The following is a 14,939-nucleotide window of genomic DNA, read 5'->3' as shown; positions in this document are numbered from 1 at the left end:
TTTAGGAATGCTGCCTTTTCAGTGGGTTTTTCCTTTCTTTTTCAATGTAGCGGCAGGAAAGTGTGTACTGATTTTTTTTTTTTTTTTTTTTTTTTTTGTTTTCTGACAGAGAGTGTGGGAATTAGCTTTAATGTTTTCCTGATATGCCCAAACTTGAATTAGTGACATTTATTTGGGCCCGTTGTATAGCAGCAATCTTTTGAGACAGTGTTGGGTTTCTTTGTTCTCCAACTGTTGATAATCTGACATTTCCTTCTATCATTGACAATATGTATTTTAGTGTCTTTATAGATACTAATCTATGCTCAGATGCCTAGGTTTATGAAGGGTTATCCTATTCCTAGAAGGTAATCATGCAGGAAGACCTTATGTGATTTTTTTCTTTTGTTTTTTATATTATTATTCTACTTCTATTGTAAACTCAATATTGTAATAAAGCAAAAAAAAGATGGAGGAAACAGAAGCATTGGGAGGCTTTTGCCAAGCTGAGAGGTCCTCGGTGATGTGATATTATGTATGTATTGAGCTTTAATCAAGAGCTCTGAGGAGCTACAATGGAATTTAGAGCAACTAATGACATTCCTGCTATTAGTGTCTGTTACTCAGGTTTTTTTTTAATTTAAAATCTGGTTAGGAAGATATATTTGGTCAGGAAGATATATTTGGTTCTGAACACCTGGATTATGTTATATGATCTGGTTCTTTTGTCATTAAGATCAATGACAAAAAATTTATTTACTTAAGTGGTGCAGGATTGAGACTCCAGAGATTTAGCACTTCAAAAGAACAAGGAAAGTGGCAGTGTTCTTCAGTCCATTTCTTAAAAGGAGAGCATGATGAAAGAGTGATGATGTCTATGTATAATGAAAAAAGAACATTTGTTCAAGGTACTTGTGCTGTTGTGCAGAAGGTATTTCCTTGTTTAAGGACATCAAAATTGTAGGCTTGGTAGTAAAAACATCAGAATCTGATTACTTTCGAGTTACAGGTGTAGTAGGTCAGGGCTATGATTTCAATGCGTTGATGAGTTCGTTTCTGTATGCAGCGGGCTGTTCTCCAGACTGCAAAATTCACGACCACAGGTAGCATGCAAGTTAACATGCCCTTGGTACAATTCGCAGCAGAGGGCAAGGGAACCACAGGAGCAATTATCTCATTCTCTAAAGAGCTCTTCTTAGAACACTTCTGCACCACAGAATCTGCTCTGTCCGTAGCTCAGGGCTGTGTCAAGCCCTTTGTTAACCTGTTCAAAAAGTAATGTTTTAGTTCCGAAAGAGTTGGTTTTTTCTTTTGCTTTAGTAATGGGGACGTGATACTTGTCAAAATACAGGCATAAAAGCAAAAGGAGAGAATTATATTTAAACTAGAATAATGCAGGCATATGTAAGTATTGTATGTTTACGATCAAACCTGAAATTACTGCAATGTTAAGGTATGCAAATTCTATGAGGCCATTACAGTTGAGTGCAGACTTGAAATACGCTCGACTCATAAGGAAGTCTTTTTTCTACAGTTTACCCAATCCATTTGTGATTGAACACAAATTGAGAGCTTCCGTTTTTGATATTGAAGGTAAATAAGTGATCTTTGCAAGTCTAGATGTGCGTTAACTGTGTTAGAGGATGTGGATGAAGTTGTCAGTAAAATGTTGGATGTAACATTTAGAGACCAGTCTACCATTTCATGTTCTGCAACTGGCTTTAGCAAAGAGCTATTTCTAGCTGAAGTCCTTCCTTTGACTTTTGCTTACTTAGGTATTTCCACTTGATGAACTGACTGGCACTTGATGCAAGCACTTGTGACATATTATGTCTGAGCCAAAAATCACTTGTCCTTTCTCCCTTATGCACTCTGTGCAGATTTCCAGTGCCCGTGCACGAACTACCAAGACTTTGTAGATTCCTGTTACAGCTAGACAATGCCAGCTGACATCCTGTGAATACTATACTCTTTCCTCAGTCACTTTCCACGTTCTCCCCCAGTAAATTATTTTATTCTTCTTTAAAAATAAATAAATTTAAAAATCAGTACCTGATTGGGACTGGGGGAGAACGATTGTTTCATATGAAGTGTAGTTTGATGGCTATATACAGACAGATTCTTGACTTTTACCATGTAAGTATGCATCTAGACAATACATCCTTATTAACAGAGGTATTTTTACTACTTTGGAGATCTGTGTAATCATAGTTTGCTTTGTCTCTCAGTGATAGGATGCATGTCGTAAACCCAACCAGCAATGGTTTTGTCGTTGCCAAATGTTTGTAGGCCATCAAATGAATTTAAATTAGTTAGCATAAGGAATGTGTAGAACTATGCAAGGCAAGCACTAGAGGTGAAATATGTTAAAAATATGAAGTTGTTAATTGGAAGTTGTATGTAGCTGCCAAAATTGTTCTACCATCAGGTTCTTTTTTTAGATTATGGAAATTTCTTAATTCTGTTTCAAGTAACAGTAGTTATGCAGAATGGGAAAACTGTCTGTATCTTACAAATAGTATGTAAGTAGCTGTTCTAATTTAATACTTGCTGCATGACTGCTAGGGTTATTTCAACAGGAGGAAATTATGTCTACAACAATAATTTCAACTAGAATCTCTTAAAATTAGATATGGATAAAACAGTGTCCAGTGGATGTTTGTACTTTTCTTTTGACATTACTTTCGCAGAATTGAGGTCAGTAATTTTATCTGGGGATCCTGTAGGGCAGTATAAAATGGTCCAAGTGTGTTTGCAAAGCAAAGATTAAAAAAACCCAACTTATCATCCTTCCAGAAACTTAGAAGAGAGGAGTAACCAAAGTAACTGAGAAAAGAATTGAATGTGAGCATAATAGCCTATGCTGGTCACCAGTGGAGGAGTTAGTGTTGTACAATGCTAAAAATTTTGGGCTTTTTGCAGTTGAAATAAAAAAAAACAGTTTGTGAATGCTTGTTTTGTAGCTTCTTGTTCATCCTTTCCCTTTCTTGATGATATTTTTCTTTGATATTAAGGCTTTCCTGAAAAGACTAGAAGCAGTGAAACCAACACCTGGTATGAGGTGTTCTGAGCAATTGATGGACTATCAGCGCCAGATGAGTTATCTAAATTCTTCACCATCGGTAAGAAGAGGAAAATCTGCCTTCAGCCAGCTTAGTCCTTGCAGTAAGTACAGATTCTTCAACAGTAAGTTGCAGATTCTTGCATTTCTTTGCATATGTTTGTCTTTTTATAATTCAGAATTGTGAAGCACTTACACTAAGAATAGCAAATATGTTCCTTTATTGTCCTTAGACTGATCATTTATCACACAGAAATCATTAAAGTGATTTTTTTTTAATCATACTAAAAGTATGATGACCATATGAATTTTTTTATTTACCATGCCAGAACTGTAATAAATTATCTTGTTAATCATCTTTTACAAGAAGGTAAAAAAGTCACAGTTGTAAAGAAATATTTCTCATTTTGCCAGTACCCTTCATTGAAAGAAGAGAAGGAAAAAAAAAAACACCACACACGGAACCCCGAAAGAAATTTCAAATTCTCATTCAGAAAATGTAAATCTACTGGTAGAAGCCTTGTTTCAGAAATTGTGTGTGTAATACTTGGAAGTAGATCATGTGTCTTCATATATCCATACACGCTGGTTTAAAGAACCACAGCACTATGGCATAGGCTTGAATTCTTTGTCCTGACTGTTTACAAACAATTCATAACACTTCAGGTGTGTATTCAACTTACTGTGATTTTCTTTTTTTTTTTTTTTTCCTTCTGGAAACTATGGTAATGAGTGTTGCAGTACTGATATAGTAGGAAGTTTTCTGTTGTACCAAGCACAAGCATTCTCACTCTGGTTTTTTTTGTGTGTGTGTGTGTGTGTTAACAGGAGGCACTTCAAGAGCATCTGCTGTACCAAGTACAATGAGCCAGAGGAATGAAAAACCTGTGTCTGATTCAGCCAGTGGGGCATTACAGAGACCTAAACCCACTAATGTTCGTGCTGCTTGGTTGTAAGCGCATTCTTTGCCTCACATTCTGAGGTGATCCTCAGACTTCTGTTTTTAGTGCTTTCATAAATTCTATGTGCAAAAATATTTTCTGTATTGTTCAGTGATTAAAATGCATTGCATATGATATAATTGCTTATAAAATGGTTTTCAGTGAACACTTTCACTTCAGTCAGTGTTTTCTCTGACAGGAAGAACTTACGAAAGAGAAGGAGGTATTTAAATGGACAAGTTAAATAGAAATTGCTACTTATTATTTTATTCTTAAATCATAAGTGGAATTTGTATCTATAATATGGAAGGACAATTGCTGCACTATATGCGCAAGATGTAAAGAAAATCTTTAAAATAATGATATTTTAAAATACTGCATTAAACTCATAAGCATATGCTTAATTCCTAGATTGTCCTTGCCTTTTGTCCTGGCTTTAGGTAAGCCTTCTGAACTTTGTGGGTCATGTTCTTATGACTGAAAGAATCTTCTTTTTACAGCAGCATTAAGGGCTGAAAAGGAGATTGTGTATTCCTGCGTGGTTAGCTAGAATACTGAGGCTACAGAAGACGTTGTTCTGCCACTCTTGCACTTCAGGTGTTGCATGTTTGGTTTGTACTCAAGGCTGTGTTTCTTCCAGATTTAATATAATTTTGGAAGTTGTATTAGGACCTTTGTGTAAGAAAGAAGGATCTGATGCTATTTGAACAAGAGTGAAGACTGAAGTGAACAACAGCTTCAGATTCACTCTAAACAAGAGTAAGTTTTAGTTACTTCTCAAGCTAGAGATTACTAAGCAAGGGAAATATTTCATGGCCCTGCTTTTGCAGAACCTTGCCCTTCTCAGTGGGGAGATAGAAACTTGAGCTGCAGAAAACTTGAACATCTGATTTTGAGACTGGCTACTAACTAGGATTTAACAAAAAACCAAACAAACACAATAGAAAACAGAAAATCTTGTTACGCTTCTTAACCTGTTTTTTTAATGTCATGTTCATACCAAATATTTGTAGTGTTGTCAGATACGCTTCAGGAGCAACATCCATTTACAAGGGGAGCAAATTTTAATGGAATTGGTAATCGCAAATAGTAGGTGGTATGCTTTATTTCTATACATAAAGGCAAACTTCCAGTGAGCTTATTTTGTGGGACTGTAGTCTTATAAAGAGCATAAATTGTGATGCTGCTATCCATGGATATTGCAGGAACCTTGCTTGCTTCCCCAGCTTCTTCCCAGGAGAGATAATCTTTGTATTATGCAGAAAGAAAAAAAAAAAAAAAAAGCTGTATTCAGTAATGCTGGATCTTAGCCCTATGAAGAGGAAAGCTTGTTATTCTTTATTTGTGCTTGCATGAGGGCTTAGGCTTTCAGGTATTCTGCATTGTAACAGATTTTTTACTTGGTCCTGTGAGATAGTTTGGCAGAGCTTCTGCACCTGGTGACCTGCAGATTAAATTTAGCTGTTTGACAATATTTGAACTTTAAGCAGCATTGTGGCAAACAGATTTTTATTGGAATTATTATTCATTGATAGGGACTGTAAGAAATTTTTTGCACAGTGCTGCTATATTTATTTGTACTATTGTGCTAATTAAAATTATTCACTATTTAAAGATTTTTGTCCTTGAATGTGAATATCAGGGTCACAGTTTAAATAATTTTGAATGTTCATGTGATAATTTTTTTCTGTGAAGGAATTCACAAAATGGATTGCTTTTAATAGCTTCATCTTATTTTATTTAACTTCGTTATGAAAGACTGTCAATTTTGTATGTCATTTTTGTAAATCATAAGAAATAAAATATTTAACATGAATTGTTTGTCATTGCACTGGCTTCTTTCAGAATTTCATAATGGTATATTAAAATACAAATGAGGTCATGGGAGAAGTGTTTTGTACAACCTGTAGTGGAGTAAAATGCAAAGAATCAGTTTATTAATTGATACACTTTACCTGTCAGTGGCTTTGGTGTGGGTTGTTTAAGCCGTACTGGAAAGTCTTCATTAAGTTAGATAATCTCATCAAGAAGGAAAAAAAAAAATGTTTCTAATAAACTTGGTTTCTGTCTTTTTTGTAAGCTTCCACTTCATGTTCTCTTCTACTTCCCTCCCCTCCTTCTGAAGATCTCTTGGAAAAAAAAAAAGTGCAAGCTGCTCTGCTTTGTCCTTAAAGCAAACTACCACACTGGTTTGACACATGGTTTCAGGTGGGAGCCAATCTCCCTGCTGAAGTGACAGGATTGCCAGTTTGGGTGACAACACTGGTATGTTGATTGCACTACTATAAGAAAGGAACTGGGTTGCCTCTGTCATGTTTTTGCTCTGGAAATGTCCCTGCCTCATTGCAGGCTCTGTTCCTTCCAGGATAGGGTTCTGCTGCGTAGTCTTTTTACAATACTGAAGGTCTTAAAGAAGGCCCTAGTTCAGATCATTGACTCTGAGATGAACAGGGAGTGATGTGTGAAGGGCATTTTCCCAAGCAGACGTCTGGATCCTTTAGAACTCAGTTTTAATCCCAGCGAACCTAAGACATTCAGGCTAACTTGGAAGAATCACACAAGACCATTCCTCATGAGGAATGTATAGGCCTTCCCCTGTGCCAGAGCCTGCCTTCTATCGGATTGCTTGCAGTCTTTGCTGAAGATCCTGAGGCATCTCTTCTCTGCTGTTGTCCTGCCACTCAGATGAGGGTTTGTCTGATTGTCCTAAATCAAATGGCTGGCTGGATTGGGGTGTCTTCTGTGATGTATGTTGACTTCACATTAGACTGTATTTTCCTGATTGCCATCTAATGAGTTTCAGGATAAACACATGTAAAAAGCCTGAGACACTTCTCTCTAACAGGTCACCAGTAGCATCTTTATCCCGGTCCTTTTCCTTCTTTGGTCAGTAGACAAAAGTAACTTCCTGCCTTTCCAACCTGGGCAGCTCATTGGGTCATCTGCTAGGTGAGAGCTTGCACTTTTCCCTGGAGCACAGTCTGCACGTCAGTGTGATGGAGATGAGGGCAGTAAGGTCACTTACATCAAACCCTCTAGCTGTGTAGTCATGACTGTCATATGCAGGCAATGAATATTTCCACTGTGATCTATCAAAAAGAAAATGGCATGTTGGGGAGAAAGGCTCCTCCTGCATTGAAGTGGTATATCTTACGATCCAGGTACACTGAGCAGCATCAGGTGTGATCTTTGTGGTGTTTATCTGCTCAAAGTCTTGAGCAAAGTCATGGATGAACCATGCCATTGCCACCTGATGAATGAGAAACATAGAAGTAAGAGCTGCATCTGGAGCCATCTTCCAGGACTGAAATTATGTTGAGGTCGTATTGTTTCAGGTATCAGCAGGGATTGCTGATGCTTGTTACAGATCTTTGTCTTCAGGATGCGTGGTTCTAATACCTTGGTCAAGAAAGCTGCTATATGTCTCCTGGTAACTCTCCTCCTGGCCAAAATGAGACAGGGTTTGGCAACAGTGATGCTTGTAGCTGTCACTTCTAGTTCCATGAGCACCTGTGTTACTCACTGCAGAGTCCTAAAATGCCATTCTCTGTGATTTTTATTCCAAGCTCTGATTGCATATAAAAATTGTGATTCTCTCCACTGTGTTATGTGGTCAGAGCTTGGAACAAAAATGACAGGCCTCAGTGCTCTCCATGCAGTAACTTTTAGGACTAGAACATGCTGTTGAGAGATTTTGCTCGTTTCAAGTGAGAATGTGTTCACAGGGGGAACACAGGTGGCTGAGGTTAGCCACCGAGGGCATGAGTAGGGGAGGAGTCTGCTTTGAGGCTTCTTTCCCTGGCATCCTAGGTTAGCTAGTTGGACTAATCTCACATCTCCAAGTGAGATTATCCGATAACCAGAACTGTGGCATCCCCGCAGATGGAGTGTTCTGGTTTTTGAACAATTTAGCAAGGCTTTTTCCTTCTGCTCTCCCCCTCCCCGTGTCTTAAGGTCTTCCCTATGGTTTTTAAAGAATTGATGGCTGCTGCTTTCATGACAAGCGTAAGGCAGAGAGTGGAGGTTTTCACTTTTCAGAAAGGTAGGGAGGATTCAATCTGCTGTCATAGATTCTCCCCCTCCCACTCTCTGCAGTATGCTATGCTCTTTAGAGACAGGTTTATTCTTCAGACACACCTAAAAGTTCCCAGCTTCATCTCATCCAAAAGATCAGTGTGTCTCAGTTCTCTCCCTAGGTAGTACGCTGGATGGTAGGTGGGCTTTGCCTTCCTGTATTAACAGGATATATTACCAGGCTACTCAGGGCAGGCTTCCCAGTGTTCAAGTGTGAGATACAATGGCATAATGGTTTTGATGCAGGCTTTTGCTGAGTTATTGTCTGTAACCAAGTATTGCAAAGGTACAAAAGGACTGGGGCAGCGCTATCAATTGTCTGTGACAACCAGAGTTCATTTGACTGGAGTTCAAGTAGCAATTAGATACCATCTGCAAAGTCTTCTGTTTTCCAGCTTTGCAGAGCTGGTAGCTGGATTTTAGGTTACACTTTCAGCAAGTGCTATGCTGAGTGCCATGAACTCAGAGCAGAGCGGCTTTCAGGTGAATGGTTATTTCATTGAGAGTTTCAAACTCTTACCTCAAGTATCTTTATGGAGAGTACTGCCGGGGATCTGCCACGGGGTGTGCATGTGCATCAGCATTCAAGCAGAAATAAGGAGGTGTTCACCTGTAAGTGTTTTCTGTATGTATTCTTTCATGTATTGTCTCTTCCCCCAGTGGAATTTTCCTGCATTCATCCTCCTCACTCTCCTTGTTAATAGCCTTTACTCCCTCTTTGTTTTGTTGCCTTTTTCTCCCCGCCCCCCCCACCCCCGAATATAGTAACTTCTTTAATTTACACTCATCTGAAGTTTCTTTTGCTTCCTCTTAATTCTCTTATTGCTCATTCACAACATACACTTCCCCCCAAGGTTTGGTACCTCTGCGTATTACAGTCTGTCATTGTCTCTGGTATCTTTGTAGCCAACTGAGATTTTCTCTAAAACATCCAAATGCCATATGCAACCTTGTCAGTGAAGTAAATGTGAAATGGACAGTTGCAGTGTGTTAGCAGGCTTCTCATAAGGAACCGTTAGGAATGTGTGAAAGAAGAAGAAAAGGAAGAGAAAGGGCAGAAGCAGGCAAGTAAAGGTTTTAACTAAGACTACTGCAATAAGCATTTTGAAAAAGAGTAGAAAGATTTTCTTTACAAACTTACGGTTCAACAGGTGGCAACCTTGGTTATTTACTACTGGGAAGAAAATAGACAGTATCTAGAAAAGCAACTGTTTAAATGTGCTGGTCTTGGCTGGGATAGAGTTTGTTTTCTTCAGAGTAGCTAGTATGGGGCTGTTTTGGATTTGTGCTGGAAAGAGTGTTGGTAACACAAGGATGTTTTAGTTACTGCTGAGCAGTGCTCACACAGAATCAAGGCCTTTTCTGCCTCTCACACCACCCCACCAGTGAGGAGGCTGGGGGGCACAAGAAGGTGGGAGGGGACACAACTGGGACAGCTGACCAAAGGGATATCCCATACCCTATGACATCATGCTCAGCGTATAAAGCTGAGGGAAGAAGGAAGGGGAAGAAGTTTGGAGTGATGGTGTTTTTGTCTTCCCAAGTTACTGTTACACATGATGGAGTCCTGCTTTCCTGGAGATGGCTGAACGCTTGCCAATGGGAAGCAGTGAATGAATCCTTGTTTTGCTTTACCTCTGTCCTGGTTTTGGCAGGGATGGAGTTAATTTTCCTCTCAGTAGCTGGTGTGTTTTGAATTTTGCGTGTGAAGAATGTTCATAAACACTCTGATGATAGGAGTTGTTGTGAATGAGACCAAGGACACTGTCCTGCTTTCCAAGTCTCACTAATTTGCAGATGCAGGAAGCTGGGAGAAAGACAGACAGCATAATTGACCCAAACTGGCCAAAGAGAGTATTCCATGCCATAAACGTCATGCTCAGTATATAAGTGGGGGCTGGCCAGGGCGGGTATCTGCCTTCCTGGCATCCATCTTTCTCCCTCCTTTTGCTGGCATCGTTCCCTCTGCCTTGCTGGCTCCCTTTTGCTCGCCGCTTGGTTTTGTTTCCATGGTTGCTGCCCGAGATGGACTGTATCAGTCATTGGGACATCGGGTGGTGAGAAAACATATATTGTTCACTTTGTATATTTTAATATCCTTATATTCTGTTATTATTGTAGTTTTCCCTTGTTCTTTTAGTTAATTGTCTTCATCTCAACCCACGAGTTCTCCTTCCTTCCCAATTCTCTCCCCCATCCCACTGGAGAGGGGGAGGGCAAGCGAGAAACTGTGTGGTAATTCATGCTAAACCATCACAACCTATTAAACTGTCTTTATCTCAACCCACAAGTAAGTTTTCTCACTTTTATTCTTCTGAGTCTCTCTCCCATCCCACTGGGAGGGAGTGAACAAGCAGCTGTGTGGTGTTTAGTTGCTGGCTGCGATTAAACCACAACACTTAAAATAGTGACCATGAAAGGAGAGATGAAAACAATCAGGCCAGGCTGAAAGAGACACTATCAACTTCATGAGACCAAAACTAATTAAATTTAAAAACAGGCCATCCTTTTTCTCCTGCAAATGCTTCAGTTGTTCAGGTAGACAAAATGTTGCTTCCAAATACTGTTCTAGTAGCTTGTACCTGCCTTCAGGGAAACAAGAGCTGCTGGTTCAAATCTGTGGCAGACACACACTGCCCATCATACTCAGTGACAAAGATCTAGGACTACCTGCACCTGACAATAAATTGATTTCAAATACAGTAAAGGGATAACTGGAAACCAAAGCACAGAACTTGGAACTGATTGAAAGCTGAATCTCTTAGCTCTCCTTTTACTGCTGCTTACAAAACTGGTTAATCCAGTTTTAATCTGCATACTCAATTATGAAAATCATAGAGTAAGTGTGCTCCCATTCCTGAGAGTAACTGAATAGTTCTGTGATAGTCACATGCAATGTCAACCAAGACAGTGTCCACAAATACATTATTTTTGGGAGACTTGTTCCATTTATAGTCCAGAGAATTATATTTTCACAAAGCAAGGGATAATACTCTTTGCATCAGCTTGCTTTTTGCCTTTTTTTTTTTTTTTGCTTGCATATTGAATGGCTCCAGCTTTCCTACAAGCAATGTTGTGAGACCAGGTGTCATGGAAAAGCTGCTTACAGCAGTGATGGTAGCTGCAAGAATATCCCATCTCAGGGAGTGATAACCCCTTCACTGGAGCAATACTCATTCACTCATCAATTCTGCTACAGCATAGGCATCACCTATGCTGCAGCTTATATTCAATGTGGGAATTGCCAGCTGCATAAGTAACTGGTCAGCCTTTTACCTTGAAGTACAGCTACTGCAATTCCAACATTTATGTTTCCACAGGTTTTTTTTTTTTCCACCCTAGGGCACTAGAAATAACAGGTATTCCAGAATTTTTATCAAAAAACCACATGAGGGCACCTCACTTCTACAATATGAAGTAAAAGATGCAGCTGAAATAAAAGCTTGAATATTACTTGCTTAGTCTTACCCTTTTTCCTATGTGGATACAAAACATTTTCTATGTAGTTAACTGAACCACTGAAATGAGCACAACTCACCTTCCCTCTTTTGTCTAATTAGAGAGCTGGTTCTTCAGTGAGTTCACAACCATGCAGCAGGTAAAGTTTAAAAACTCTGTATTGAGCATGTTCTGATCTCAGTGCTAATTAATAGCTCAAATAATTGTTAATAATATAGTTGGAAGTATACTTATTTTAATAACTAAACTCAGAAGTATCCCATTCTAGAATACTCTTTCAATAAACAGCAATGACTTCACTATCAAATGAAGACTCACTTAACCCCTAGTTAAGGGTAATAAAAATGAATTATCAGCAGCAGCTAAGACTATATTGTCATTTATCTGTAAGACAACTGGCTCCAGCACTCCCAAGCTGAATCCATTTGGGTTTGCTATTGTAGAACTATCAATAAACATTCCACAGATCTAAAGCTCTGTTGAAAAACTTTCAAGAGGCTCAGATAGTACCAGACAATCACTAATAGTGTGTTCTATTTGCAGTGCACTGAAAACAACAGGAAAAAGTTCATTAATATATTAATTTATTTCATTATTTCAATTTTAGTTCAATTGAACAGAGCAGACAACTTTTTGCTTTGTGACAATACAGGGAATTTTTCAAACACTATATTTCCATGTTCTACAAGGTATGTTTGAAAAAAAATCAGATTATGGTTTCAACCATATGATCATATAATTTGTCAGTGAAGAGGCTGCAGTTAGGAACTCAGCCTGGTGCTTTAGTATAGCTTATATTTTCAGACATGCTTTTCACTTAGTATCATATTAAAAAAATACAGCTTTATAAGAAAACATGACTTTAATTCATGTTATAAATGTCATCACACTGTTGGGTAGCTAGAGACATCACTGAGTACAACACATTTCTGAAGGTCTCATTCTATTAAGAGTTCACAATATTAAAGTAGGTATAAACCACCCAAGTCTTGTCTCTAGACAAAAATGTATTACCTGAAATTTGAAGTATAATATATACACTGGTTCCAATACAAATGTTGGAGAAATTTTCATACAAAATATAACTGTGATGTAGTGGACAACTTTTAATTAATACATCTTCATCTCAACCAGATATGTTACTCAAATTTTATTCTGTTTCCCTAGGAAATATTTTGTTGTCCATTATATCACAATAGCATATTTTTTAAAAAAGTTGATTGAGAACAATTGAACTACATTATGATGTTAAGTTTTAGACAAATTTCTTGATTTCATCATAAAGTACTAATACAAAAGCTCCGCCCATGCCTCTCAACACATTTGACCAGGCACCTTTGAAGAACGCTTTGGATCCTTCATCTTTAGCTATCTTCTTCCAGCAGTCAATTGTGCCCTTGTACATAATATCAGCTGTGGAAACAGAATTAAAGGTCAGAAGGCTTAAAGTTATACAACAAGTCTGTTTCAACTTTCATATACTTAAAACAACAAGAAATAAAGTATAAACAAGAATTTAAAATTAAGTAATCAATCAATTAAGAGTAATTTTAATTCTCTACATGGAAATTAAAACAAATCAGTTCTCAGCCTCTTAAGTGGACATAACAGAAATGTGTTTCCAATTGCTGTTTTTCTTTTTTAAAGACTTCAAGAAGGTAGTTTTCCATAAGACAAAAAATACCCAGCATTTCCCATCATATCTCAATGACGAGATACTTTCTGCTGCCAGAACACCATAGGAGCAGTTATTCTTACCTCCCTTTCGGCCAGACTGCATCATCATCCTACGTCGCACAGTATCAAAGGGGTAAGAAACCAGCCCTGCTACTGCAGTGACAGTCTGGGCAATCATCCAGCTCACTACGATATGCACATTCTTTGGATCAGGCAACATACCTGTCATCAAGAACAAATGAGCAAAGTCAGTACAGAAGGAAAGGGTTGTGGGAAAGATGGCTTTGGAAGGAACAATCATCCACCAACCCCAGGAGTCACTCAATCAAGTCAACTCAAACAAGTCTGCAACTTCTCTCTTCATCCATATTTGACTACTAACAAGTGCTATGAGTGAAACAAGTTTATAGGACTGTTGGATTTTGAGATCTTTATGTTCCCTGACCTAAAAGTGTCTCCTGCAAACCCCCCCCCCCGGCTTGTGTCATGAGCTGCAACAAGTAACAAGCTACCATATGAACCCATCTGTACAAGCCTTAAGACAGAGAAAGAAACAGGAAAGTGTCTGAAAACATACTGCAAACCCAAGGCTTCTGCTCAGAGCAGCAAGTTGAGGGAGGCAGGAATGCATTTCAGAAACACATTGTGTATTCTAGCAGTAGCACTCTGAACTGATGCTGAGCAAAGCCCTGCTTGTCCTTGTACTGTCAAGTGCCCTAGAGTGTCTTTACTGGATGTACCTTCCCTTACAGTCACTTCTCCATGCACTTCTTACCCTTGGCCGTGTCATAAACCCCAAAATAGGCTGCTCTGTAGATGATGATGCCCTGGACAGACACACTGAAGCCTTGGTACAGGCCCTTCAAGCCATCAGACTTGAAGATCTTGACAATGCAGTTGCCCAGCCCAGTGAACTCCCTCTCACTGGCTCCTTTGCCCACATCAGCTGCCAGCCGGGTTCTGGCGAAATCCAGCGGGTAGACGAAGCAGAGGGAGGTGGCTCCAGCAGCGCCTCCAGACGCCAGGTTCCCCGCAAAGTAGCGCCAGAACTGCTTGTGCCTGTCCACTCCCCCCAAGAAGATCTGCTTGTACTTGTCCTTGAAGGCGAAGTTGAGGGCCTGGGTGGGGAAGTACCGGATGACATTGGCCAGGTTGCCTCTCCAGAAGGAGATGATGCCTTGCTCCTTGGGGATGCGGACTATGCAGTCGATGATGCCCTTGTACTGCTTCTCCGCCGTGATCTGTTTGCTGGCATGCTGGACCTGTACAGAGGAGAAGGAGGAGGGATGGGAGAATAGAGAGGGGGACACTGCAGGGGTGACCCCGCACGGTGACCCGCTGAAGGGCAGGGACGGGGCCTGCCCCACCGCCTGGCCCGGCTCCTGAAAGTCCCGGGCAGCTCCCGCGTAACCGGAGCCGGCCGAGCTCCTTCCCATATTTAGTCAGGCCGGTCGGCGCCCGCCGCTCCCGCACCCAGCCGTGGCGCAGCCCCGGGGGCTCCCGCCACCACCACCACCAGCGGAGCCCCCACCGCCCCCCGGCCCCCGCCGCCTCCTCACCTGCAGCAGCAACTTCACTCTCTCGATGGGGGCGACCGCCGTCTTGGAGATGGCGGCAGCGACCCCACCGGCCAAAAAGTCCTTGAGGAAGCTGAGCGCTTGGTCACCCATGTTGGGAGCCGGTCCGACACCCCCTGCCCGGAGAGAGCCAACGAGCCGCTCGCCTCCCCACCCGGCCGCCCCCGCACC

General features: G+C 40.3%; 2 protein-coding genes across 2 annotated transcripts in view; one reads left to right on the top strand and one right to left on the bottom strand.

Moving 5' to 3' along the window:
* Window positions 1–5,797, top strand: part of CFAP97 (cilia and flagella associated protein 97) — a 33,278-nt gene extending 27,481 nt beyond the window's left edge. Inside the window, exons 5-6 of the mRNA XM_086747631.1 lie at window positions 2,994–3,144; window positions 3,869–5,797. Of these exons, the coding sequence (XP_086603757.1) occupies window positions 2,994–3,144; window positions 3,869–3,996 (279 nt within the window). The 3' untranslated portion in view covers window positions 3,997–5,797. The remainder of the gene's footprint in view (window positions 1–2,993; window positions 3,145–3,868) is intronic.
* Window positions 5,798–12,081: 6,284 nt separating this feature from the next.
* SLC25A4 (solute carrier family 25 member 4) lies at window positions 12,082–14,939 on the bottom strand. Its single transcript, XM_086747434.1, has 4 exons — window positions 14,751–14,939; window positions 13,967–14,453; window positions 13,273–13,413; window positions 12,082–12,927 (listed from the first exon to the last, which is right to left on the bottom strand). Exons 1-4 carry the CDS (start codon window positions 14,859–14,861, stop codon window positions 12,770–12,772), a joined length of 897 nt encoding a protein of 298 aa, XP_086603560.1. The 5' UTR covers window positions 14,862–14,939; the 3' UTR covers window positions 12,082–12,769.

The sequence above is a fragment of the Chlamydotis macqueenii genome, chromosome 4 (assembly GCF_036417535.1).
Source record: "Chlamydotis macqueenii isolate bChlMac1 chromosome 4, bChlMac1.mat, whole genome shotgun sequence".
Classification (NCBI taxonomy): Eukaryota; Metazoa; Chordata; class Aves; order Otidiformes; family Otididae; genus Chlamydotis; species Chlamydotis macqueenii.
Note: the sequence above shows the minus strand (reverse complement) of the source record. Positions and strands in the feature narration are given on the sequence as shown.

Bases quoted from the DNA above. Each gene is read 5' to 3' on its own strand.
- SLC25A4 (XM_086747434.1), bottom strand. From the start codon at position 14,861: ATGGGTGACCAAGCGCTCAGCTTCCTCAAGGACTTTTTGGCCGGTGGG. The intron at 14,454-14,750 runs GTGAGGAGGCGG...TCCTCTGTACAG, and splicing joins GAGTGAAGTTGCTGCTGCAG to GTCCAGCATGCCAGCAAACA. The intron at 12,928-13,272 runs GTAAGAATAACT...CTGTTTCCACAG, and splicing joins GCAGTCTGGCCGAAAGGGAG to CTGATATTATGTACAAGGGC.